The sequence below is a fragment of the Centruroides sculpturatus genome, unplaced genomic scaffold (assembly GCF_000671375.1).
Source record: "Centruroides sculpturatus isolate CEXI.00-Female unplaced genomic scaffold, Cexi_2.0 scaffold131, whole genome shotgun sequence".
NCBI lineage: Eukaryota > Metazoa > Arthropoda > Arachnida > Scorpiones > Buthidae > Centruroides > Centruroides sculpturatus.
The window spans coordinates 872,965-892,667 of NW_019384439.1; the positions used below are offsets into that span (position 1 = coordinate 872,965).

At 28.0% G+C, this 19,703-nt stretch overlaps 1 protein-coding gene across 1 annotated transcript in view; it reads right to left on the reverse strand.

Moving 5' to 3' along the window:
• Nucleotides 1-411: 411 nt before the first annotated feature.
• Nucleotides 412-19,703, reverse strand: part of LOC111620089 (DNA replication licensing factor mcm5-like) — a 27,697-nt gene continuing 8,405 nt past the window's right edge. The window contains exons 3-15 of the mRNA XM_023361932.1: nucleotides 18,507-18,635; nucleotides 18,225-18,397; nucleotides 18,006-18,161; nucleotides 17,034-17,118; nucleotides 13,320-13,576; nucleotides 13,217-13,268; nucleotides 12,086-12,154; nucleotides 11,873-12,013; nucleotides 11,633-11,809; nucleotides 11,444-11,559; nucleotides 8,921-9,049; nucleotides 8,569-8,839; nucleotides 412-782 (exon numbers count right to left, since the gene is read on the reverse strand). Of these exons, the coding sequence (XP_023217700.1) occupies nucleotides 681-782; nucleotides 8,569-8,839; nucleotides 8,921-9,049; nucleotides 11,444-11,559; nucleotides 11,633-11,809; nucleotides 11,873-12,013; nucleotides 12,086-12,154; nucleotides 13,217-13,268; nucleotides 13,320-13,576; nucleotides 17,034-17,118; nucleotides 18,006-18,161; nucleotides 18,225-18,397; nucleotides 18,507-18,635 (1,857 nt within the window). The 3' untranslated portion in view covers nucleotides 412-680. The remainder of the gene's footprint in view (nucleotides 783-8,568; nucleotides 8,840-8,920; nucleotides 9,050-11,443; nucleotides 11,560-11,632; nucleotides 11,810-11,872; nucleotides 12,014-12,085; nucleotides 12,155-13,216; nucleotides 13,269-13,319; nucleotides 13,577-17,033; nucleotides 17,119-18,005; nucleotides 18,162-18,224; nucleotides 18,398-18,506; nucleotides 18,636-19,703) is intronic.

The following is a 19,703-nucleotide window of genomic DNA, read 5'->3' on the forward strand; positions in this document are numbered from 1 at the left end:
CTATCCAGTGAAAGTGCTGGTGGAAGTGAAGAAAGAAAACAAAAAAGCAGTGAATAAAAAAATTAAAAAAAAATATGAAACAGAAAAGATTAAAAAATTAGTGTTAAGTTATTTTTAAGTTATTGTTACATTATGTTATGTAAGTTAAGTTTTAGTATCATTTCCCTTCTCCCTCTCTTCCTCCACCAGTTTACACCTCCACCGTCGTCTATCCTCAAAGGTAAAGTGCAAATAAAACTACATTTTTTTAATCAATTATTATTCTATTATGGTTATTTATACATTTACAACTACAAAATGCATTTTTCAGTGTTTTCCTTACTACAGTTATTATTATTATTTTTTTTAATGTACAACTTAGCTTTAATTTGAGTGTGTTTTTAGTGTTGGAACGAATTATTTGGTTTTACATGTAATTGTATGGGAAAAAATGATTCACCTTACAACATTTTCATTATACAATCTCAGTTTCGGAACGGATTAATTTCGTATCCTGAGGTACCACTGTATTTGCAATTAATGTATGTGATTTCTCAAAGATTATGAAGAATAAGATAAATACAAATTAATACTCTGACAAATTTTATTTAGAAAATGATACAAATAGAAAAATAGTTTTTAAAACAATATATAACAGATTACAATACAAGTTAAAATAAGTTTACAAAATCATTACTCATCTATTTTATTCTGTATAACATTTTTCGTTGCATACGATGTTGAATTTCACCTCTTCTTATCATATAATACAACACTTTATGGATGGCGTGTTCAGGATATCCCTATTAATAAAATTAGATCTGCATTAAGTATTTACTACTCCTGAATAAAAGTATGAAATATTTTGTAATTACTACAGAAAAATTATTTTGATCCTGAAATAATCAAATCCACAAAAATATCATTGAACTTTTAATAATTGCCAAATATAATAGACATATTAGAGTATTTACACATCAAACTTTGACAATCATTAATGAATCTTTAAATCTGGCAACAAAAAGCATTTAATAAAACATCCAACGAACACTTTTGACATCAAACTTTGTAAAGATATTCGCATAAATTATAAAATTACAGCGTTTTAAACAAAGTAAGAGTTAAACAAAAGTACGGAATCATGAAAAATATTAAACAAAAGTATGGAATAATAATGATTAATATTTTGTAGGGTCACCTTTTGGCCTAATTCTTTGTGGAATTGCAGAAATAAGTTTTTTACACAGTTTGCATCAACCTGTGACTACAATTCTTTGACTGTTTTCTTTCATTCTTCAATTATTGTAGCTCATTTTTTTAGAGATCATTTTCTTCAGAATATTTCAAACATTTTCAATGGGAGATATATCTGGACTACTGGCAGACAATTCTGAATGCTGTATGTTATGTTCTTGAAACCATTGCTTAATTTGTCTAGACCTGTGGCATGATGCATTGTCATCCTGGTAGATGAAATCCTTATCACCAAAGTGATCTTCTGATGTTTTAATGCCAAAGATTCTAATAACTCCAAGTAACCAATATGTTTTAAAACAATAATTTTTATTATAATCATCATCAAAATATTCCATACTTTTGTTCAACTCTTACTTTGTTTAAAATACTGTAACTTTGTAATTTATGCAAATATCTTTATGACGTTTGGTATGTAAATACATTAATATGTCTATTATATTTGCCCATTATTAAAAGTTCAATAATATTAATTGTATATGTAAAATGAAGCACCTATTTGTTAAGCATTCAAAGGGGATGATGTCAAAAGAACATTCAGCAGAGCGTCGATTTTCCGAATCAATTGGGGACTAGAGTTGTCCGGATAACTGATATTTCAGATAACTGATTTACGTATGAAAAAATAGTTTAACGTATCCAATATCAAAATTTTTATCCGTTGCGTGTCGCTTCGCGTTGAATTTTCGTCGATGTTAAGCCTAACAAAGACTATTGTATCGTTAAAAATTATTTTTTTATTTTGTACAAACAAAATAAATATATTGAAAAATATAAAAATAATAAAAAATTATACTTCAGATGTTAATTTAGTATCAAAAACGTAAAATATTTGAGTAGCCCAAGACATAGCCAAAGATTGAAGCGCCACAGCACTGGCGAAAATTTAAATTTTCCGACTGGAATTCTTTCGGATGATTGACGTTTCGGTTGATTGACTTTCGGAAAATCAACGCTCTACTGTACTTGTAAAAACATTCTAAATTTAGAATCTCTGCTAACATTCTATAATGATCAACTCTTGATGCAGGCCCCTGAGAGGGAAGAAATGTTCTGTTTTTAGTTGATTCCAATACATATTATTTGCTGGAAGACAATGTGTATGATATTATATGTTTTGTATTAATTTGTGTACGTTTCAGCTTTTGGAAACTTATAAGCAAATATTATATACAGCTGTCCCTTGATAGTTCGACATTTTGTAATCCGACATGCTCAGTAGTCCGACGCACCTCCCGTCAAGGTACCCGTCCCCGTTACGTGTCTGCTTGCACAGAAGCATGTTACGATGTGAATCTCCCCACCCAATTCTTACACGAAGACACACATTTTGTGTGTTTTCCGTGAGCAGTTCTGTTCGAACACTTGGAGTAGGGAATAATGTAAGCTACTGCTAGCAAAACAATGCCAAATATGTAATCACTTTCAGTAATCTGGACACTCCTTTGGTCCCATACCTGTCAGATTATCAAGGGACAGCTGTACAGTTAAGCTGGATGCACACATGCAGTGCGGCAAGGAAAAGCAGCAGAATGACATCACTTTTTCTCAGCGCAGAAGTCGATTTTGTGCCGCAAAAGTTGGTTGAATTCTATCTTTTGCGGTGACTGCCACCAAGACGTGTTTCTATCAGCCAATAACAGTTTGTCTGGTAGTCACGTGAGAAAATACAAATACAATCACGTGGTGTTTTAATGGTGGAAAGTTTGACGCGGTTAACCGAGATAACTAACATCAGAATAAAGAGAAAAGATAATAAATTTAACACAAATTCTACACAGATAATCATATATAATTTAATTCAAAGAACAAAACAACCGAATCTTACTCAAAATAGTATTCTTTATTGAGGAATAAGCATATTTTGTACACCAGTTCTTTATCGATCCAAGAAAATATCTCTAATCCAAAATCTTCCAGCTAAATAAAGCAAGCCGTACAAAACAAAATTTGTAAACATTAAAGGATTGCCGCTTGTGTGGTTGTGCTACCGCATGGCGAAGATGTGTTTGCGACACCACTTTTCCTTGCCGCACCACGTGTGTGCATCTTCCTTTAAGCCTGTATATCTCACAGTAAGAAGAAATGTGAGATATAGACGTTCCTATACAACAGGTGAGTCAAACTCGTTTAAACAATGGGCTATTTACTGCAACTGGTAAAATTCATGCGGGCCACATCACATTTACAAATTTTCTTAAAATTGTAAGTTGAAGTGAGAATGCATGAATATAGATAGGGCAATTAAAACACATTATGTAGTTTAGTGAATTCAACTGAACAATATAAAATTGCTATAGTATTTCTTTTATTTAAACATTTATTAGTTTGATACAGTAAGCAGTAATAATTTTAACTGGAGATATATATTGTACTTGCTATTGCATTTTATTAATACAGTAGCAAGTACAGTACATATCTGTATTATTAAATAACACATTTTTGACATACTTTAACAGAAATAGTTTGTCAATAGTTTCTGATGCCTGACTTTCTTCAATAAATAAGATGCAAGCCAAACTCATAGCCAATCAAAGAAAAGCAGTATTAATTGCAACTATGTACTGTATTGCAAGAGATGTTTCTCAACTACAATTTATGGTATCAAAATGTAGTCACTGAGCTTTGAATTTGTAATTGATACTTTAGTCCATAATTTGTGATATAATATAAAGGTTTTTGAAGAAAATTATTTAAGATAAACATGGAAAATACATTGAATTTAGGCTGAAAATGCAGGGAAAAATAAATTTTGAGATAAACATGTTTGAGATAGATAGATTCAACTGTATATACAGTAGAGCGTCAATTTTCCGAAAGTCAATCATCCGAAAGAATTCCAGTCGGCAAATTTAAATTTTCGCTAGTGCTGTGGCGTTGCAATCTTTGGCTATGTCTTGGGCTACTCAAATATTTTATGTTTTCATACTAAATTAACTTCTAAAGTATAATTTTTTATTGTTTTTATNGACTTAAATTTTGATTTTGAACACGTAGAAACGCTGTTTTTTTGCATTAAAATGCTACTTCAAATTGTCTATTTTTAAAAGTTTTCTTCCCGGGAAGGAAACTCCCTCCTCGGACCCCACCCCAGCATTGTGCATAATATTCGTTTTCGCAAAAAATTTATCTGGCCCATTAGCCCCCTTATTCAGATCCGCCGCTGGTCAAGGGTGTCACAATTTTTTATTTTTCAATCAGGGGTGCCACTCAATGAAAAAGGTTGAAAAACACTGGTCTAGGGTGTAATAATTCTAGGAATAGAGGCCAACATAATGCTCACAAGTACTACTCTGTCCCAAAAGTTAAGTGTACTGATTTTTTATTTCAAAGCACACAAGAGTTACATCAAACTACAAATGATCTCCTTCAAAGTATGACCCTTGTGAAGTCACACAGTAGTTCCAAAGTTTTTTCCAATGGTCATAGTAGTACTTAAAGTTGTTTTCCATAAGGGTGTTTAGTTTTTCAGTTACAACTTTTTTGATGTTTTCCACTGTCCTGAAATTATGACCTTTCAACCTGGATTTTATCTTAGAGAATAGGTAGAAGTTGCAAGAAGCTAGGTCCAGGCTGTAGAGGTTGTGGGAGTGTGGGGATTTTTTTCTTGGCTAAAAACTCTCAAATTGATAACAGATGCATTATCATGGTGCAGCATCCAATCTTCTGCAATGTCCCTGCAGACTTGTTTGACCTGTTTTCAAAGTCGTTCCTAGACATCCTTGTAGAAGGCCTGATTAACTGTCTGTCCTGAAGGTAAAAATTCTTTTTGCACAATTCCATGGCTATCAAAAAAAAAAAGATAAGCATTGTCTTTACCCTGGATCTTTGTGCCATCTAAACACCATGTTTCTCAATAAAGTGGCATCTCCATAAGCTTTGGTTAAATCTGAAAATGTTTTGGTTCACACAAAACTTTGATAATGTAATGTTGTTATAGATTTTTCTCCATTTCAAATGTAACAATGTGTTAAAACACTATCTTATATGAACACAAATTGTGCATGTTTGACTTAACCGATCTACTTGAAACAGGTCTATATATGCTGCTAAGATATCTAGCAATGTGAAAATACCAATTAATGACGTGTTAAGCTGCACAGTCATTAAATAAAAAATCAGTACACTTACTTTTGGGACAAGCCATGTATATACCAAGCTAGACAAGAAACATATTATAGAATATAATTTAACTTAGTATTTCATAACAGTATCTTTATATTGTTTGAAATGAATATTTTAATTAATTAAAATATAATTATAATTAATTCTATCTTATGATTTTGTAACATATACAAACCATCTTTTCAACTTTTAATGGTGGAAAACCTTTTTCAGAATCATCAACATCCATTTGTTCATCATTTTTCCTTTTGCGTTGTACCATGTTTTTTTTATCACCTTCCATCATTGTAAAACTTAAGTTGTAATCTAAAAAAAAAAAATGTAAGTGTATAAACATAAAATACTTAGTAATATCATTTACTACATAAGGTTAAACAAAATATTTTGATAAAAATCACAAATAAAACTACTGACATCTTAAAAACAGTGATGATAAACTATTTATGTAAACATAAAAAATATGAAAATAGAATACATATTTTACAACTTTAAAACTATTTACTAATAGGAATAAACCAATTCAAGATGTATGCGATAGAAATTCATAAATATTGTAATACTTCATTAATTAAATTTTACATTTATTCAATTTATAATAATATAAACGCTAAAATAAGAATATTTCGGAAAGACATTTACGTTTTATTTTGCAAATAATTACAAACTTTTCCAAATCAACATTACGACAGGTTATACACGTGGAGTACACTTTCGGCCATATTGAAAGGAAATACGTCACAGAGCAATAGATTGGTTTCACATGTTGCCAACTAAAATTTTCATAGAGTTATAGGCTAAAGCCGAAAAGGAGATAAAAAAAAAAAGAAAAGGAAAGAAAAATGCTCTAAACTTACGTAGAAGAAAGAAAAAAAAGCTAAGAATATTAACACACATCGATTTATATCTCATAGGATCATACGAAACACTCCTCATTAAGCACTCTCCTAAAACGAGCATACAAGGTCTGTTCAAAAAGTNACGATTTAAATACAGTATTTACTTTTAATATTACCGATATGTCATCGAAAAGAAAACGTGTTGTATTATCATTAAAAGACAAATTAAAGTATTTGTTTCGATTATCCGGATTTTTCCTTATCCGGACTACCTTCATCCCCAATTAGTCCGGATAATCGAGGTTCTACTGTATTATATATATTTTGTATTTTAGTTTCAATTTTGTACAATAAATGATAAAGACATCATCATTATATATATATATATTTTATATAATTATAAAATTATGTATATAATATTAATGATTATTACATCTTGAAAGTAGATTTTCAGATGTAAAATTATTTTCACAAACATAATAAAACTCATAATAATAAGATCAAAAATTATGAAAACTAAGCCAATTATATATGTATCATTAATTACTATATTACTAACACATGTGAGGTGATTTAAATAAATTTCATTAGAAAGAAGACAGATTTCAATTGAGTTTCATAATATGAAAATTTTAAATTTTCCTACAACTGTACACATGGAATATATTATAACATTCATTAAAAAAACCTCTCTGAATACAAAAAACAAAATTACAAACACTTCTCTATGATTAGTTTATGTAAACATTTCAGAACAAATTTTAAAGATCTAAAATGGAACTCTAATATTTAAAATAAATAAGAAAAAAATTATTTTTATTCAATAGCAAATATTAAAAAATATAAAATAGATTTTATTCATATGTTGACATGTTGGTAGAAGTTGAAAAGAGCAATGTTTGTATGCCATTCTAAGAGGATTTAATTGATTCAGTTCACAAAATGTTAAAAATTTTTGCAGACAGTCAAGCCTAAAATTTTCTTCTAAAAAAATCTGAATTAAGTTTGTACTGTACATACTTTTTCTTATACTTAAAACATAAAATATTTTAGGTTGCATAAACATATTCAAGGAAAACTATAAACAGTTAATCACTTTCAGTAATCTGGACACTCCTTTGGTCCCATACCTGTCNCTGAGTACACACTGAGCATGGAAAAAGTTATAAAATAAAAAGAAAAAGAATACATTTAAAATGCTTTTTTATTTTTAATTAAGTTTTAGTTTCTCTGTTGATATTAAATAAGCAATATTTTACAATACATATTTTAATCTAAATTAATAATTTAGTAAATGTGGACCAAGATTGTCATCAGATGCTGCAGAAAAATTGAAAAGTCGATATGTGTTAATGAGAAATGGTGCCCGTGAACATGAACAAACAATAAAAAAGAAATCAACCATTCCAATCACTATAAGGTAAATTTAATTGTTAATGAATTACATATTTAAACCTTTATGAGTAAATAAATATAAATTAGTTTAAACTTATTGAAAAAGACAATTGGAAGCCATCATTCGAATTGCTGAATCATTAGCAAAGATGCAACTCCAACCATTTGCAACAGAAGCTCACATTGATGAAGCTCTTCGCCTGTTTCAAGTTTCTACGCTGGATGCAGCGATGTCAGGAACACTTGCTGGTGCAGAAGGATTTACATCTGAAGAAGAACATCAAATGCTGGTATGCATTGAAAAACAGATAAAGAGAAGATTTGCCATTGGATGTCAGGTGTCAGAATTCAATATACTTCAAGATTTTTTAAAACAGGTAAAAAGTTATCATATAATAATGAATGTAAGGTATTTTAAATTAAATTTTAATATATCATTAAATTTTGTATTTGTTTTTTTAAAAAATTTCATTTCTTCCTTCAAATTGCCTTAAAATGAGAAATTTTTTAATTTAACAACTAAATCAAAATTTATATTTATAGTAGAATCTTTTTTTTTAAATTTTTTGAAATATCTTTTATAATATAATATAAAAACGTATCTAAAACTTGACAAGTGACACTTAAATGCAGTTGAGTTTTGGTTCAGTTCAATTTAATAAATCTTGAATAAAGGAATCATTCATATTGAGTCCTTTTCAGATTTAAAATACTCCTGTATATATAATTAAATATTATATATATGTCACTTATCAAGTTTTAGATATATTTTTATATTATAAAGATAGTAAAAAAAATTTTTTTTTAATTCTACTATAAATATAAATTTTGATTTAGTTGTTAAATTAAAAAATTTCTCATTTTAAGGCAATTTGAAGGAAGAAATGAAATTTTTTAAAAAAACAAATACAAAATTTAATGATATATTAAAATTTAATTTAAAATACCTTACATTCATTATTATATGATAACTTTTTACCTGTTTTAAAAAATCTTGAAGTATATTGAATTCTGACACCTGACATCCAATGGCAAATCTTCTCTTTATCTGTTTTTCAATGCATACCAGCATTTGATGTTCTTCTTCAGATGTAAATCCTTCTGCACCAGCAAGTGTTCCTGACATCGCTGCATCCAGCGTAGAAACTTGAAACAGGCGAAGAGCTTCATCAATGTGAGCTTCTGTTGCAAATGGTTGGAGTTGCATCTTTGCTAATGATTCAGCAATTCGAATGATGGCTTCCAATTGTCTTTTTCAATAAGTTTAAACTAATTTATATTTATTTACTCATAAAGGTTTAAATATGTAATTCATTAACAATTAAATTTACCTTATAGTGATTGGAATGGTTGATTTCTTTTTTATTGTTTGTTCATGTTCACGGGCACCATTTCTCATTAACACATATCGACTTTTCAATTTTTCTGCAGCATCTGATGACAATCTTGGTCCACATTTACTAAATTATTAATTTAGATTANGTATTTTATTTATTAATGCATTTTTAATAATATATGGTTAATAAAAATCTATTTTAAGCTTACAAACAAATAAATTTTAGTTTTTAATATAGTACAGAAAAAAAAGTAATCTAAATTTACAAATGCATGTACTGTAAATACAGTACATACTTGTATATATTTTAATATGATTATATGTGCTTTAAACGTTTTTCTAGTGATACTATGACTTCAATATTTGTGGCGGACAGAAGTAAAGTCGAATAAAATGACTTAAACTTGATTTTTATTTTTCCATATACTTTTTTGACAAACAACGTAACTTTGAAACGACGTAAGTCAAGGTATACCTGTACATTTATTAATGCTTAATATATTTAACTATTATGTTCAAAAAAACTATTACTTTATGGTTGTAAATCACTATTTATAAAGAATATAATTTTGGTAATATTTGGCTAATCACTAGCTATCAAGATACATTAATGTCTAAAATGTTACATAATTTCTCCTATTTTTAACAGACACCATTTAGTAGATTTCAGATTTAATAAATTGATAGATTTTTTTTTCTGAAACAGACCTTTTTGTTTTATATCAGACATAGACAATTTTGGTAAATATACACTGCGTGGAAAATACAAAACTTTTTTCTATTCATTTTCTTAAAAGTTGTAGTTAAAGTTTTTAAATAATGAAACTCTTAACATAAGAAACATGCTTTATAACATGAATTATTTCACACACAGGTATCCCTTGCTTAACCTAACAAATGTTGAAATTTTTCCCCATTGCATGTTGCACCATATTGAATTTTTGTTGAGTCTAACGAAAATGACACATTTTTGAAAAAAATAATCGTGGCTATTGTATCATCCAAAATTATTTTTTTTATTTTGAACAAACAAAATATATTAATAAATGTAAAACCAAAAACATTATATTTCGGAAGTTAGTTTTAATATAAAAATTATGAAAACTAGTGACATCTAGTTTCAAAAACGTTCCGATGCTGAAACAAGATATCTCAGGTCAACCGGTCAAGGTCAGCAGGTTGCGACCCGAGATATGTCAGGAATAACACAGGACAGGTTAACATGGGATTTGATTAATGCAAGAAATTAATTGCAGCAGAAGTTTTAACACAGCTTTAACAGCCATCTTTACTTAATGTAGATACCATATTTAATTAATGTGATTTTGATATAAGTGGTAACATTGAGGGATTAATTAATCACATTAATCAAGGGATACCTGTACAACAAAACAATTATGGTAACTGTTTGAGATTTTACATTTGTATCTTAACTGAAAGAAAGAAAAAAAAACCATCAATGTGCACATACATATATTTTCCAAATTACTACTATAGTATTTTCAATTGATACTTTATTTAACCATTTAAAACATTATACTGTTAAAACAATGTCTAAAATGCATAACATCCATAATAAATATAAGTATAATGTATTATAGTATAAAAAGCAAAATAAAAACATCACTATGTACCTATAATAATTTACATGCACTATACACACTATGTATATTATTTTATACCTAATAACTTTTTATTTGAATTTTTAAATAATCTTTCATAAATAATGAATGATAAAATTTAACATTACTCCTTCCCATATTAGTCTATTACAGTGGTTCCCAACCTTTTTTCATTAGCGTACCCCATGACATGTCATATCTCTAGATTGTACCCCTCATTTAAGAAATTTAGTGAGTACCCGTATTGTTAATTTTACATATTGTAACTTTAAATTAAAGAAAAAAAAACTAAATGAAAAAATGTATAATAAAGTTGTGATTGTTGCAAGGAAATATTTTACGTAATAATTTTTTAATACTATTAGTTTGTGATACATAATATATTATTTTTTCTGCCATAATAACTAACTTTTTTCTGTACCCCTAAGCAACCTATCGCGTACCACAGGTTGGGAATCGCTGGTCTATTAAATTAAGGTATATATTTAATTATTATTAAGGTATAATATTTAGAATATTCCTATATTCAAAAACAAAATGAAACACCTTAACAATGAAATGATATTATAAACAGACAGTTTCAATAAATTTAACAAAACGTCTTTAGGTTAAAAGTAAAATAAAAAATTAAAACCTGACCTGAAGACAACCTACTAAATGGAGTTATTAGCTAAATCTGAATTAAAGCATTAGTTTGGAATATAATCTATCCATTGTTTAAGTGTTTTGTTTTATCTCTAATTTTAGTATTGAATACTTATTCTCAAATGTGTACAAACTGTAAATTAAAGCTATATTCCATTTTTAAAAAAAATAAATAATCTATGTTCTCTTGTTTTATGAATTTAATATTAAATAAAAAGTTATTATTATTAAAATATTCTTAATATACTTACGCTCTACAATAAGCAATGTATTTTTTCAGAAGATTTAAATTTAATTCGCCGTCATTTGATTCTTCAATAATATGTTGAGCATTTACATGGACATTCATTACATGTTTTGCAAGAATCTTAATAAATTAAAAAAAAATTTCAAAATTTTTAAAAAAAAATTCTTAGAAAATGTAATAATAAAAAATTTACCATATCTCTTCTTTCATTGTGTTCATCTTTTACAATAAATATCATATCAAATCTTGATAAAATTGTGGGCATAAAGTTAATGTTTTCTTCAGCCTTTGTATCATCCCAACGACCAAAAACACTATTAGCTGCTGCTAATACTGAACATCGTGAGTTAAGAGTAGTAGTAATTCCTGCCTTAAAAAAATTTTTTTTTTAATGTATATAAAAATTTTAAAATTATACAGTAAATAAACTTACTTTAGCTATTGATATAGTCTGTTGTTCCATTGCTTCGTGTATTGCTACTCTATCATCTTCTCTCATTTTATCAAATTCATCAATACATACAACACCTCCATCAGCTAAAACCATAGCACCACCTTCCATTATGAAATTTCTCTAGAAGATTGTAATAGTTAGTAATAAATTAAAATATTCTTTATAAAAACTTAAATAAAGAAAATTATTTACAGAAGCAGGATCTCTAGTTACAGATGCTGTCAATCCAGCTGCACTACTTCCTTTCCCTGAAGTATATACCTATAATATATTCAATATCTAAGATTCTGATTTACTTTTTAAATAAACCTAATTCAANATTTTCATTATATTAATGTGTTAAACATTATTAAAGAAATTAAAGTTATACAGTGGGTTTTGTACATTGAATTTAATTCATTCCAAGTCATTCAAACTTTGAATCATTTGAAGTCCAAATAAATTTTTCCCACTAGAAATAGAATGTGAATTAATCCATTCCCAGATCCTAAACAATACCCATTTCGATAAACACACAATTTAAGGTAAAAATAACACAAATACAGTAATACCTTGACTTACGCTACCCCGACTTACGCGATTTTCAAATCTCGTTGATTCGTCTTTTGTTTGAGCGCCACGCAACTCTTGATTACTCACTCCCCCTAGAAAATATTTGTCAGTCATGTCTGAAATCTCATGAGTGAAACATAATGCTATGCAGGTTTTATTGTCTAATGGAAAAATTTTATGAGAATACCTTTATGACAACATGTGATTGTTCTCAAAAGAGATGCTCTAAGTCTGAAAAAAAGCTGTTTATCACATAAAACATGCATATAACAACTGCAACATTTCTTTCCATGTCAATACAGCTGGTCTCTGTAGAAAAAAAAATCACAGTGCCAAAATTGTTAGTCAGCACAGTTACAGCCATAATATATTGACAGCTGTGCAAGTACAGTTCCTGCTTAAAGCCGAATGATTAAATATGCTGCCTACCTACTGATTTACGATGGACAAAATATAGCTGCATAAACAAGTGTTTTTTTGTTGAGAAATATTTAAGCATTTTGTGACTGGACCAGGTGTGAGAAATTTGCTGAGTGGCCTCCTTTCTTATCAGATTTGAACCCCTGTAACTTCTTATGGAGTTATTTTAATGATAGAGTGTATGCATGATCACCCTGTACCTTAGACAACTTCAAAACTGCTTTTCACATGAAACAGAGACCATCAAACAAGACATAGTAGCAAATGTTGTTTTATTCATGCCTTCAACACACTTAAACAAAAGATGGATACTATTAATGCTGCTTAAATTATTTCTTTCCTGCATTTTACATCTTTTCTTAAATCTGTCTCGCATACTGTTGAATTGACTGAGAGAAACTTTCTAAAGAACATTTTGGGCTATTCTGTATATACTGAATACATTAATACTTACTTTTTTCGTGAACCACCAAAAAGTAAACATGCAATTGCTTTTTTAATGTCAGGACAGCCATAAATAGAAGGGGCAATGCTTGCTGCAATACGTTCCACAGTATTACCGCTACTTGCAAAATGACGAAAAAATTCTTCTTCTTCTGGGGTGTATGGAATACTACTAGTTCTTCCAGGTCCTTCATTATCAACATGAATACCAATTACTCTTAAATATGGACTTCGAATTCCAATATTGGTTTTTTCTCTATTTCCTTTCTAATAAGTTAAATTAATAAATAAAAATGTTTAAAAATTTCTAAAGCTACAGAATTCTATTTTCATTATATTAATGTGTTAAACATTATTAAAGAAATTAAAGTTATACAGTGGGTTTTGTACATTGAATTTAATTCATTCCAAGTCATTCAAACTTTGAATCATTTGAAGTCCAAATAAATTTTTCCCACTAGAAATAGAATGTGAATTAATCCATTCCCAGATCCTAAACAATACCCATTTCGATAAACACACAATTTAAGGTAAAAATAACACAAATACAGTAATACCTTGACTTACGCTACCCCGACTTACGCGAACTCAGAGTTACGCGATTTTCAAATCTCGTTGATTCGTCTTTTGTTTGAGCGCCACGCAACTCTTGATTACTCACTCCCCCCACACTATTGTTCAGCTTACATGTTCAGACGTGCCGTGCGGAATCGACACATAGCTACAATTTATTTTGAGTTATTTTTTTCTGTTTGTAATATCTACGGAGACTTGAGAGACAATATGTGGTGATTTCTTGTAACCGTGAACGAATCAAAAGACAAGATAAGATTAACAAGAACATTTATTAGCTTACATACATCCGACTTGGATTTTACATAAATTGTGAAATTATACCCCGACTTACGCAAATTCAACTTACACGGTTATCGCTCAGTCCCACCTATCACGTAAATTTGGGGTATTACTGTAATAAATTAAAACACAAAAACAATAAATTATGTAAATAATGTATAATAAAATGAAAATTGCATTTACTGGTCACATACTGCCAACTTTGGCATCTAAACATAGCCACCAGATCCACCATACATGTACAGTACCACTTTCATGCTTCATGATGAGTTCCTTTTTCATCTCAATCATCAATATTACAGCCTTTCCCTTAGGCTTCATTATATCATTGCTTCAACACACTTTCAAGATGCCATGGTTAATAAGTAAAAGTTATATTTGATTTAACAGAAAGTTTTTGCTTATTTTTAACAACTGTTGTTACTTAGCATAGATGTGCAATTTAATTACAACAGTTGTAAAATTTAACAAATTATTGTTAATTTGAAATTGTATTCTTTGTTTAGAAACTTATTTTAAACTTTTTACTTCATATTTTGTTTGAATAGAATCAAGTTGAAATGGCTTCAAATAAAAATCAGGCATATGTATCCTTTCTGAAACTCAAAGTATAAATACCATACAAACAGTAAAAACAATTCATGTGTATGAGGAAGATGCTCAAACTTTGAATTTATCAAATGTGGTTTAAAATGATCTGTTCAGGAAATTTTGAACTAAAGGATACCAAACATACGGGGAGCCTGAAAGCTGTTGACAAAGAAAAATTGTAGGAAGAAATTATTAAATATCAACGAACAACATACAATATACAGGGTGTCCACAAATTAAGTATACAACTTCAATATTCTATTAAAAGAAATACACTTGTAAAAACCTTTTATTTTGATTAGCAAAAGATCCAGCAAGTGTTAAAGTTTTTTAACTCACATTATCTTGTAGAAGGAAAAATATTGTTGAATGTGAAAAGAAACAAAAAATGGCTATGCCACAAAACAAAGCAGCATGTTTTTTGGTTTGCAGAATTGAAATCATTAATTAACAACAGTTCAATGTAAGTTCTAAACATAATACAAGAAACAGCCACCAACACAAAAAAAAAACATTGACAAATGGATAACAAAATTCAAATCAACAGGTGTGCTGAACAGCAAAAGAATTGGGAGACCTCAAATTCTCCTTTGGGGATTCATTAACATTATTGTATATAAGAACAAGGTAACATCACTTATTGAACTCAGAAAATGCATTAGCCTTCCTCTTGGTTACACTGGACATTCTTTGACATACTTGGATTGAATTGGACTATCATCTTGATATCCTTTGAGCAACCAAGGGATAACTTGCTCTTGGTTATTAGAGATTTATTAGAGATTTCTAAATTAAAGATTTATTGATGCTTATTAAAAAACTTTCATGTGTATTATGTTCTTTAACATTATAAGTGAGTTGTTATTTTGTGTAATAGAATATAAAAGTTGTATACTTAGTTTGTGGATATAACAAAAATCCAAACATAATGCAAGAGCAAGAGACAACCTGGATACAGAAGAGATTGCATTTATGCTTTGAGTGCATTTTTTTCACTAAGCATGCAGTTTGAACTTTAACTCCAAAGTGAATTTTTGTCAAATTTAGCATTCAAAGTACAAGGTACCAGTGTATTTTTTTTTTTATAAAACAGTCAGACAAATGTATTAATAGAAAACATGGAAATCAATACATTAACAGAAAACACCGTAATTTGTATAATATATAATATTTTCTTCATCAAAAAATTTTTTGAGTTTTTACATTTTTTTCCTTCAACATATAGTATAATAATATTAGAAAGTTAATATTCTTAATTAATTTTGATATTTGGAAAATTAAACAAGTATTAAAAAGTTTGTGGTAACTTTCCTCTGTCAGAATAACTATTGCTGAGCTATTTTCCAGTAATTAACTGTTTACATTTATCACCTAGCTGATATAAAAGATTGGTATATATTATAACAATGATTAAATAATAGTTTCCAAATATTATCCACATATAAAATCCTATGTCTGCTTTTTCTTTTGTAGTTCAACAATTTACGTAACTTTTATTGCATATTCCTTCCAATTAGTGTAAACTCATGTTACTTCTATGACTATTATAGATTCAATCATTCCAAAAATAAATTAATTCCAAATCCACATTGAAAGTTAGATTTATTTGCAAATCTAATAGTAGTAAAAATTAGAAATGTAATATTTGTATTTGTTAAACTGCTATATTTTATTATTACATTTTACACTTTCCTTCTCACTTATAATTTATAAAGTATAAATTTTTAATAAGTACAAATTCTTAATGTAAAAGAAAATAGTAAATGAAACACAATATTGTTAATGCTTTTAAAATTATTTTAGTTATGTGTCTTCTGTTATTAATATGAAGTTATTCCATTCTTAAACTACTTTTCTTATGATTTACCCTCTTACAAAAAAGCAGATGATGATTTATAAAAGTAATAGATTTAATTAGAAATGATCATTTATATGAATTTTCTGAATTTACATTTTTTATTGCTATTTGTTATACTTATTACTGTTTTTATTATTGTATTAATTTATTTACACAATTAATTTACACGAAGTACAAATACTTTTCTTTTATTATCAAGATTAATTCCCATATTTAAAACATTAATTTTATTGTTACGTAATAAAAATCCATAACTTTCATAAATCATCTTATGATCTACTTTCTTTCATTGCATTATATAATTTACATGTTAAAAATTTGTGAACATATGAAGAAATTTCTATTCAAATGACTTTCTTTTATAAAAGCTTCCATTTTTTTATTTTGCTTTATATTTAAGAAATTATTTAGTAAACTTACTTGAGTAGGTTTTCCTATTTTCTTAATTGAATAGATTCCGATTACAGTAACTCTATTGCCTGGAACCACCCTCTCACATAAATATCTAAAAATACAATAATTTTTAAATATCTAAAAAAAAAAAAAAAAAAATTGTTAAGATCCAAACTTCTTTACCAACTATTTTAAAAAGCTGTTTAAAATGCAAAAAATAAATTGAAACAGGTAGACATAAACTTAGTTCGTTTATTAACTAACAAACTAAATATTACAGAAGTAAAAAAAAATTAAACAAAACAAGCATTATATATGAATTAAAACGTGATTGTAATAGAAATACAGAAGTATACATTAGAGAAACAGGAAGACAGTTAAAAACATGAATAAAAGAACATACGACAGCTGTAATAATTAAACATCAATGGTCTCTACGGATAATACATCAAAAAGAAAAATTAAAGAACATTTTGTTATAACCAAAAAATTGCAAGAAAAATGTAAATGTAATAAACTCATACACAAGTATAATAGTTTCCCCAGAATGGAATATAACTGTAGATGGTATGGTGTTGGTAGAAAATGACAAATTGTCAGATGATTAAAATTTGTAATATAATGTTAAGTAAGATGTATTGTATCACATGTTTTATTTATATACAGTTTTTTAATGTTTAGCAATTGTCAAAAGATGTGTGATATTAATGAGGATTGTTGAATCAAAATGGCATTTATCATAATAAATACATTAAAGAGAAGTAAATTAATTTTTATTTGGTTATTCTTTAGTGTCTGTCTGTCTTTTTTTTTTTAAACGGTTTTATCTCAGATAAACATTCAATAAAAAAGTTTGGATCTTAACTACCTTTTTACATATTTACATAACAACCGAGTTTTCTAAGTATATCTTATTACTTTTTAGTGTTTTAATATCAATACAATAATTTTTAATAGATTTTTGAAATAAAAAGCATTTTAATTTAACAATTTAATTACCTATCACTGAATAGTTGAAGATGTCTTGGCATTTCACTATGAGGTACATCTTCTGGTGATTCTTGTAATTTTAATATTTGAAAATCAACACATTGACACTTGTCTGGTATAATAAAATAAGGATCTACTGGGCAACGTGGCCGACCAGTTTGATCACTATTAACAAAAATAATAATTCAATAATAAATATTTTAAATTATTTAAAAAATTGTTAATTACCTGTTACATCTACGTGGGAGAGCAAAGCCTTCTAAACCAGGTTTTACAACTATATTTGGTACAATTTCTTTGCATGAACGACACTGAAGACTTAAACGTGTTGCTTTGGCACGAATACCAGAAGCAGCAATAATAATTCCAGGAATTTTAATTAGTTTAGAAACATTATCAGACTGAAAAAATACAAAAATTACATTTTATAACACAACTGGTGTAATTTGACTAATAATTTTTAATCAATATAATGTCAATTTCAAATTCAAACTAATGCTTTTGACTAACTTTTATCTCTCTCAATGCAGATGGATTAGCTTCAGATCTTAACATAATTTGAATATCTTGAACATTTTCCTCTCCTTCAGGTCTAGGTCTTGTTAGCTCATCAGCAACTTCTTTTGCAGCTTCTTCAAACTAAGAAAAAAATATTTATTTTAAACTTTAATTTATATTGTTCTAATCATAATTATATTTTGTGTGTTTATAATTTTATATTATGTTCCTTCTGATAAATTTTTATGACACTTTCGTGGCAATATCAGATTCGTGTTTTTATTATATACGAGTGAATTAGTGCTTTTATTTTTTAATAAATAAAAATGTTTACCTCAAATTTACCGTTTTATCTACTTAATTAAATGACTAAATGGTTGTGTTTTTAGTAATAATTCATATTCTCGGTGTTTCTGATAAATTAATAAATTTTGCAGTGTGAAAATGATAACAGATTCCTGAGATTTACGCTGAATTTTCCATTTAATAAAGTATTGCTTCTACAGTATTATCGTGCAAACCATATATAGTGTACACATTTATATAAACATGTACAAGTGCATACATACTGTATATATATTACTATATATGTGTATATGTATTTCAAACGTAAATAAACACATACGGACATAACAAGCGAATGAAGACAAACATTAATAAATCAATACAATTAAACAAGTATGCAGTACACACAGTGTGTGTGTTAGGTTATGTGCCGTACATATAGTGCGTGCAAAAATTGGTATACAGTTGTGAATCTGGAAATGCAGTTGTTTGGTGCAGAGTTCATCATCATTTTTCAAAAATCTTTTATTATTTTGTATTCCTTCTCATTTGTGATCTACGCATAAGAATTAATTATTTTTCTTCTGTGATTTTTTCCCTGAAGGTTTATTTCATAATACCTACTTTTGCACCCTCCATATATATAGGGGAGATCGGGGCAAGATCGGCATGTTAAGCTTTACTTAAATTTTGTGTAATAAATACTGCTGTAAACTGAAAAAAAAGTTTTGCATATTGTCTATTGGAATGTTACCTTACTATAGAACTGGTTAAAATCAGTTTGGAAATAAAAATAATTAAAATAATTACAACTTTACAAGAAGAGAGAAATTGACGAAGTTGCCCCGGGTATAGGGGCAAGATCGGCAACTTCTCTCTTTTTGTAAAGTTGTAATTATTTTAATTATTTTTATTAAAGTTGCC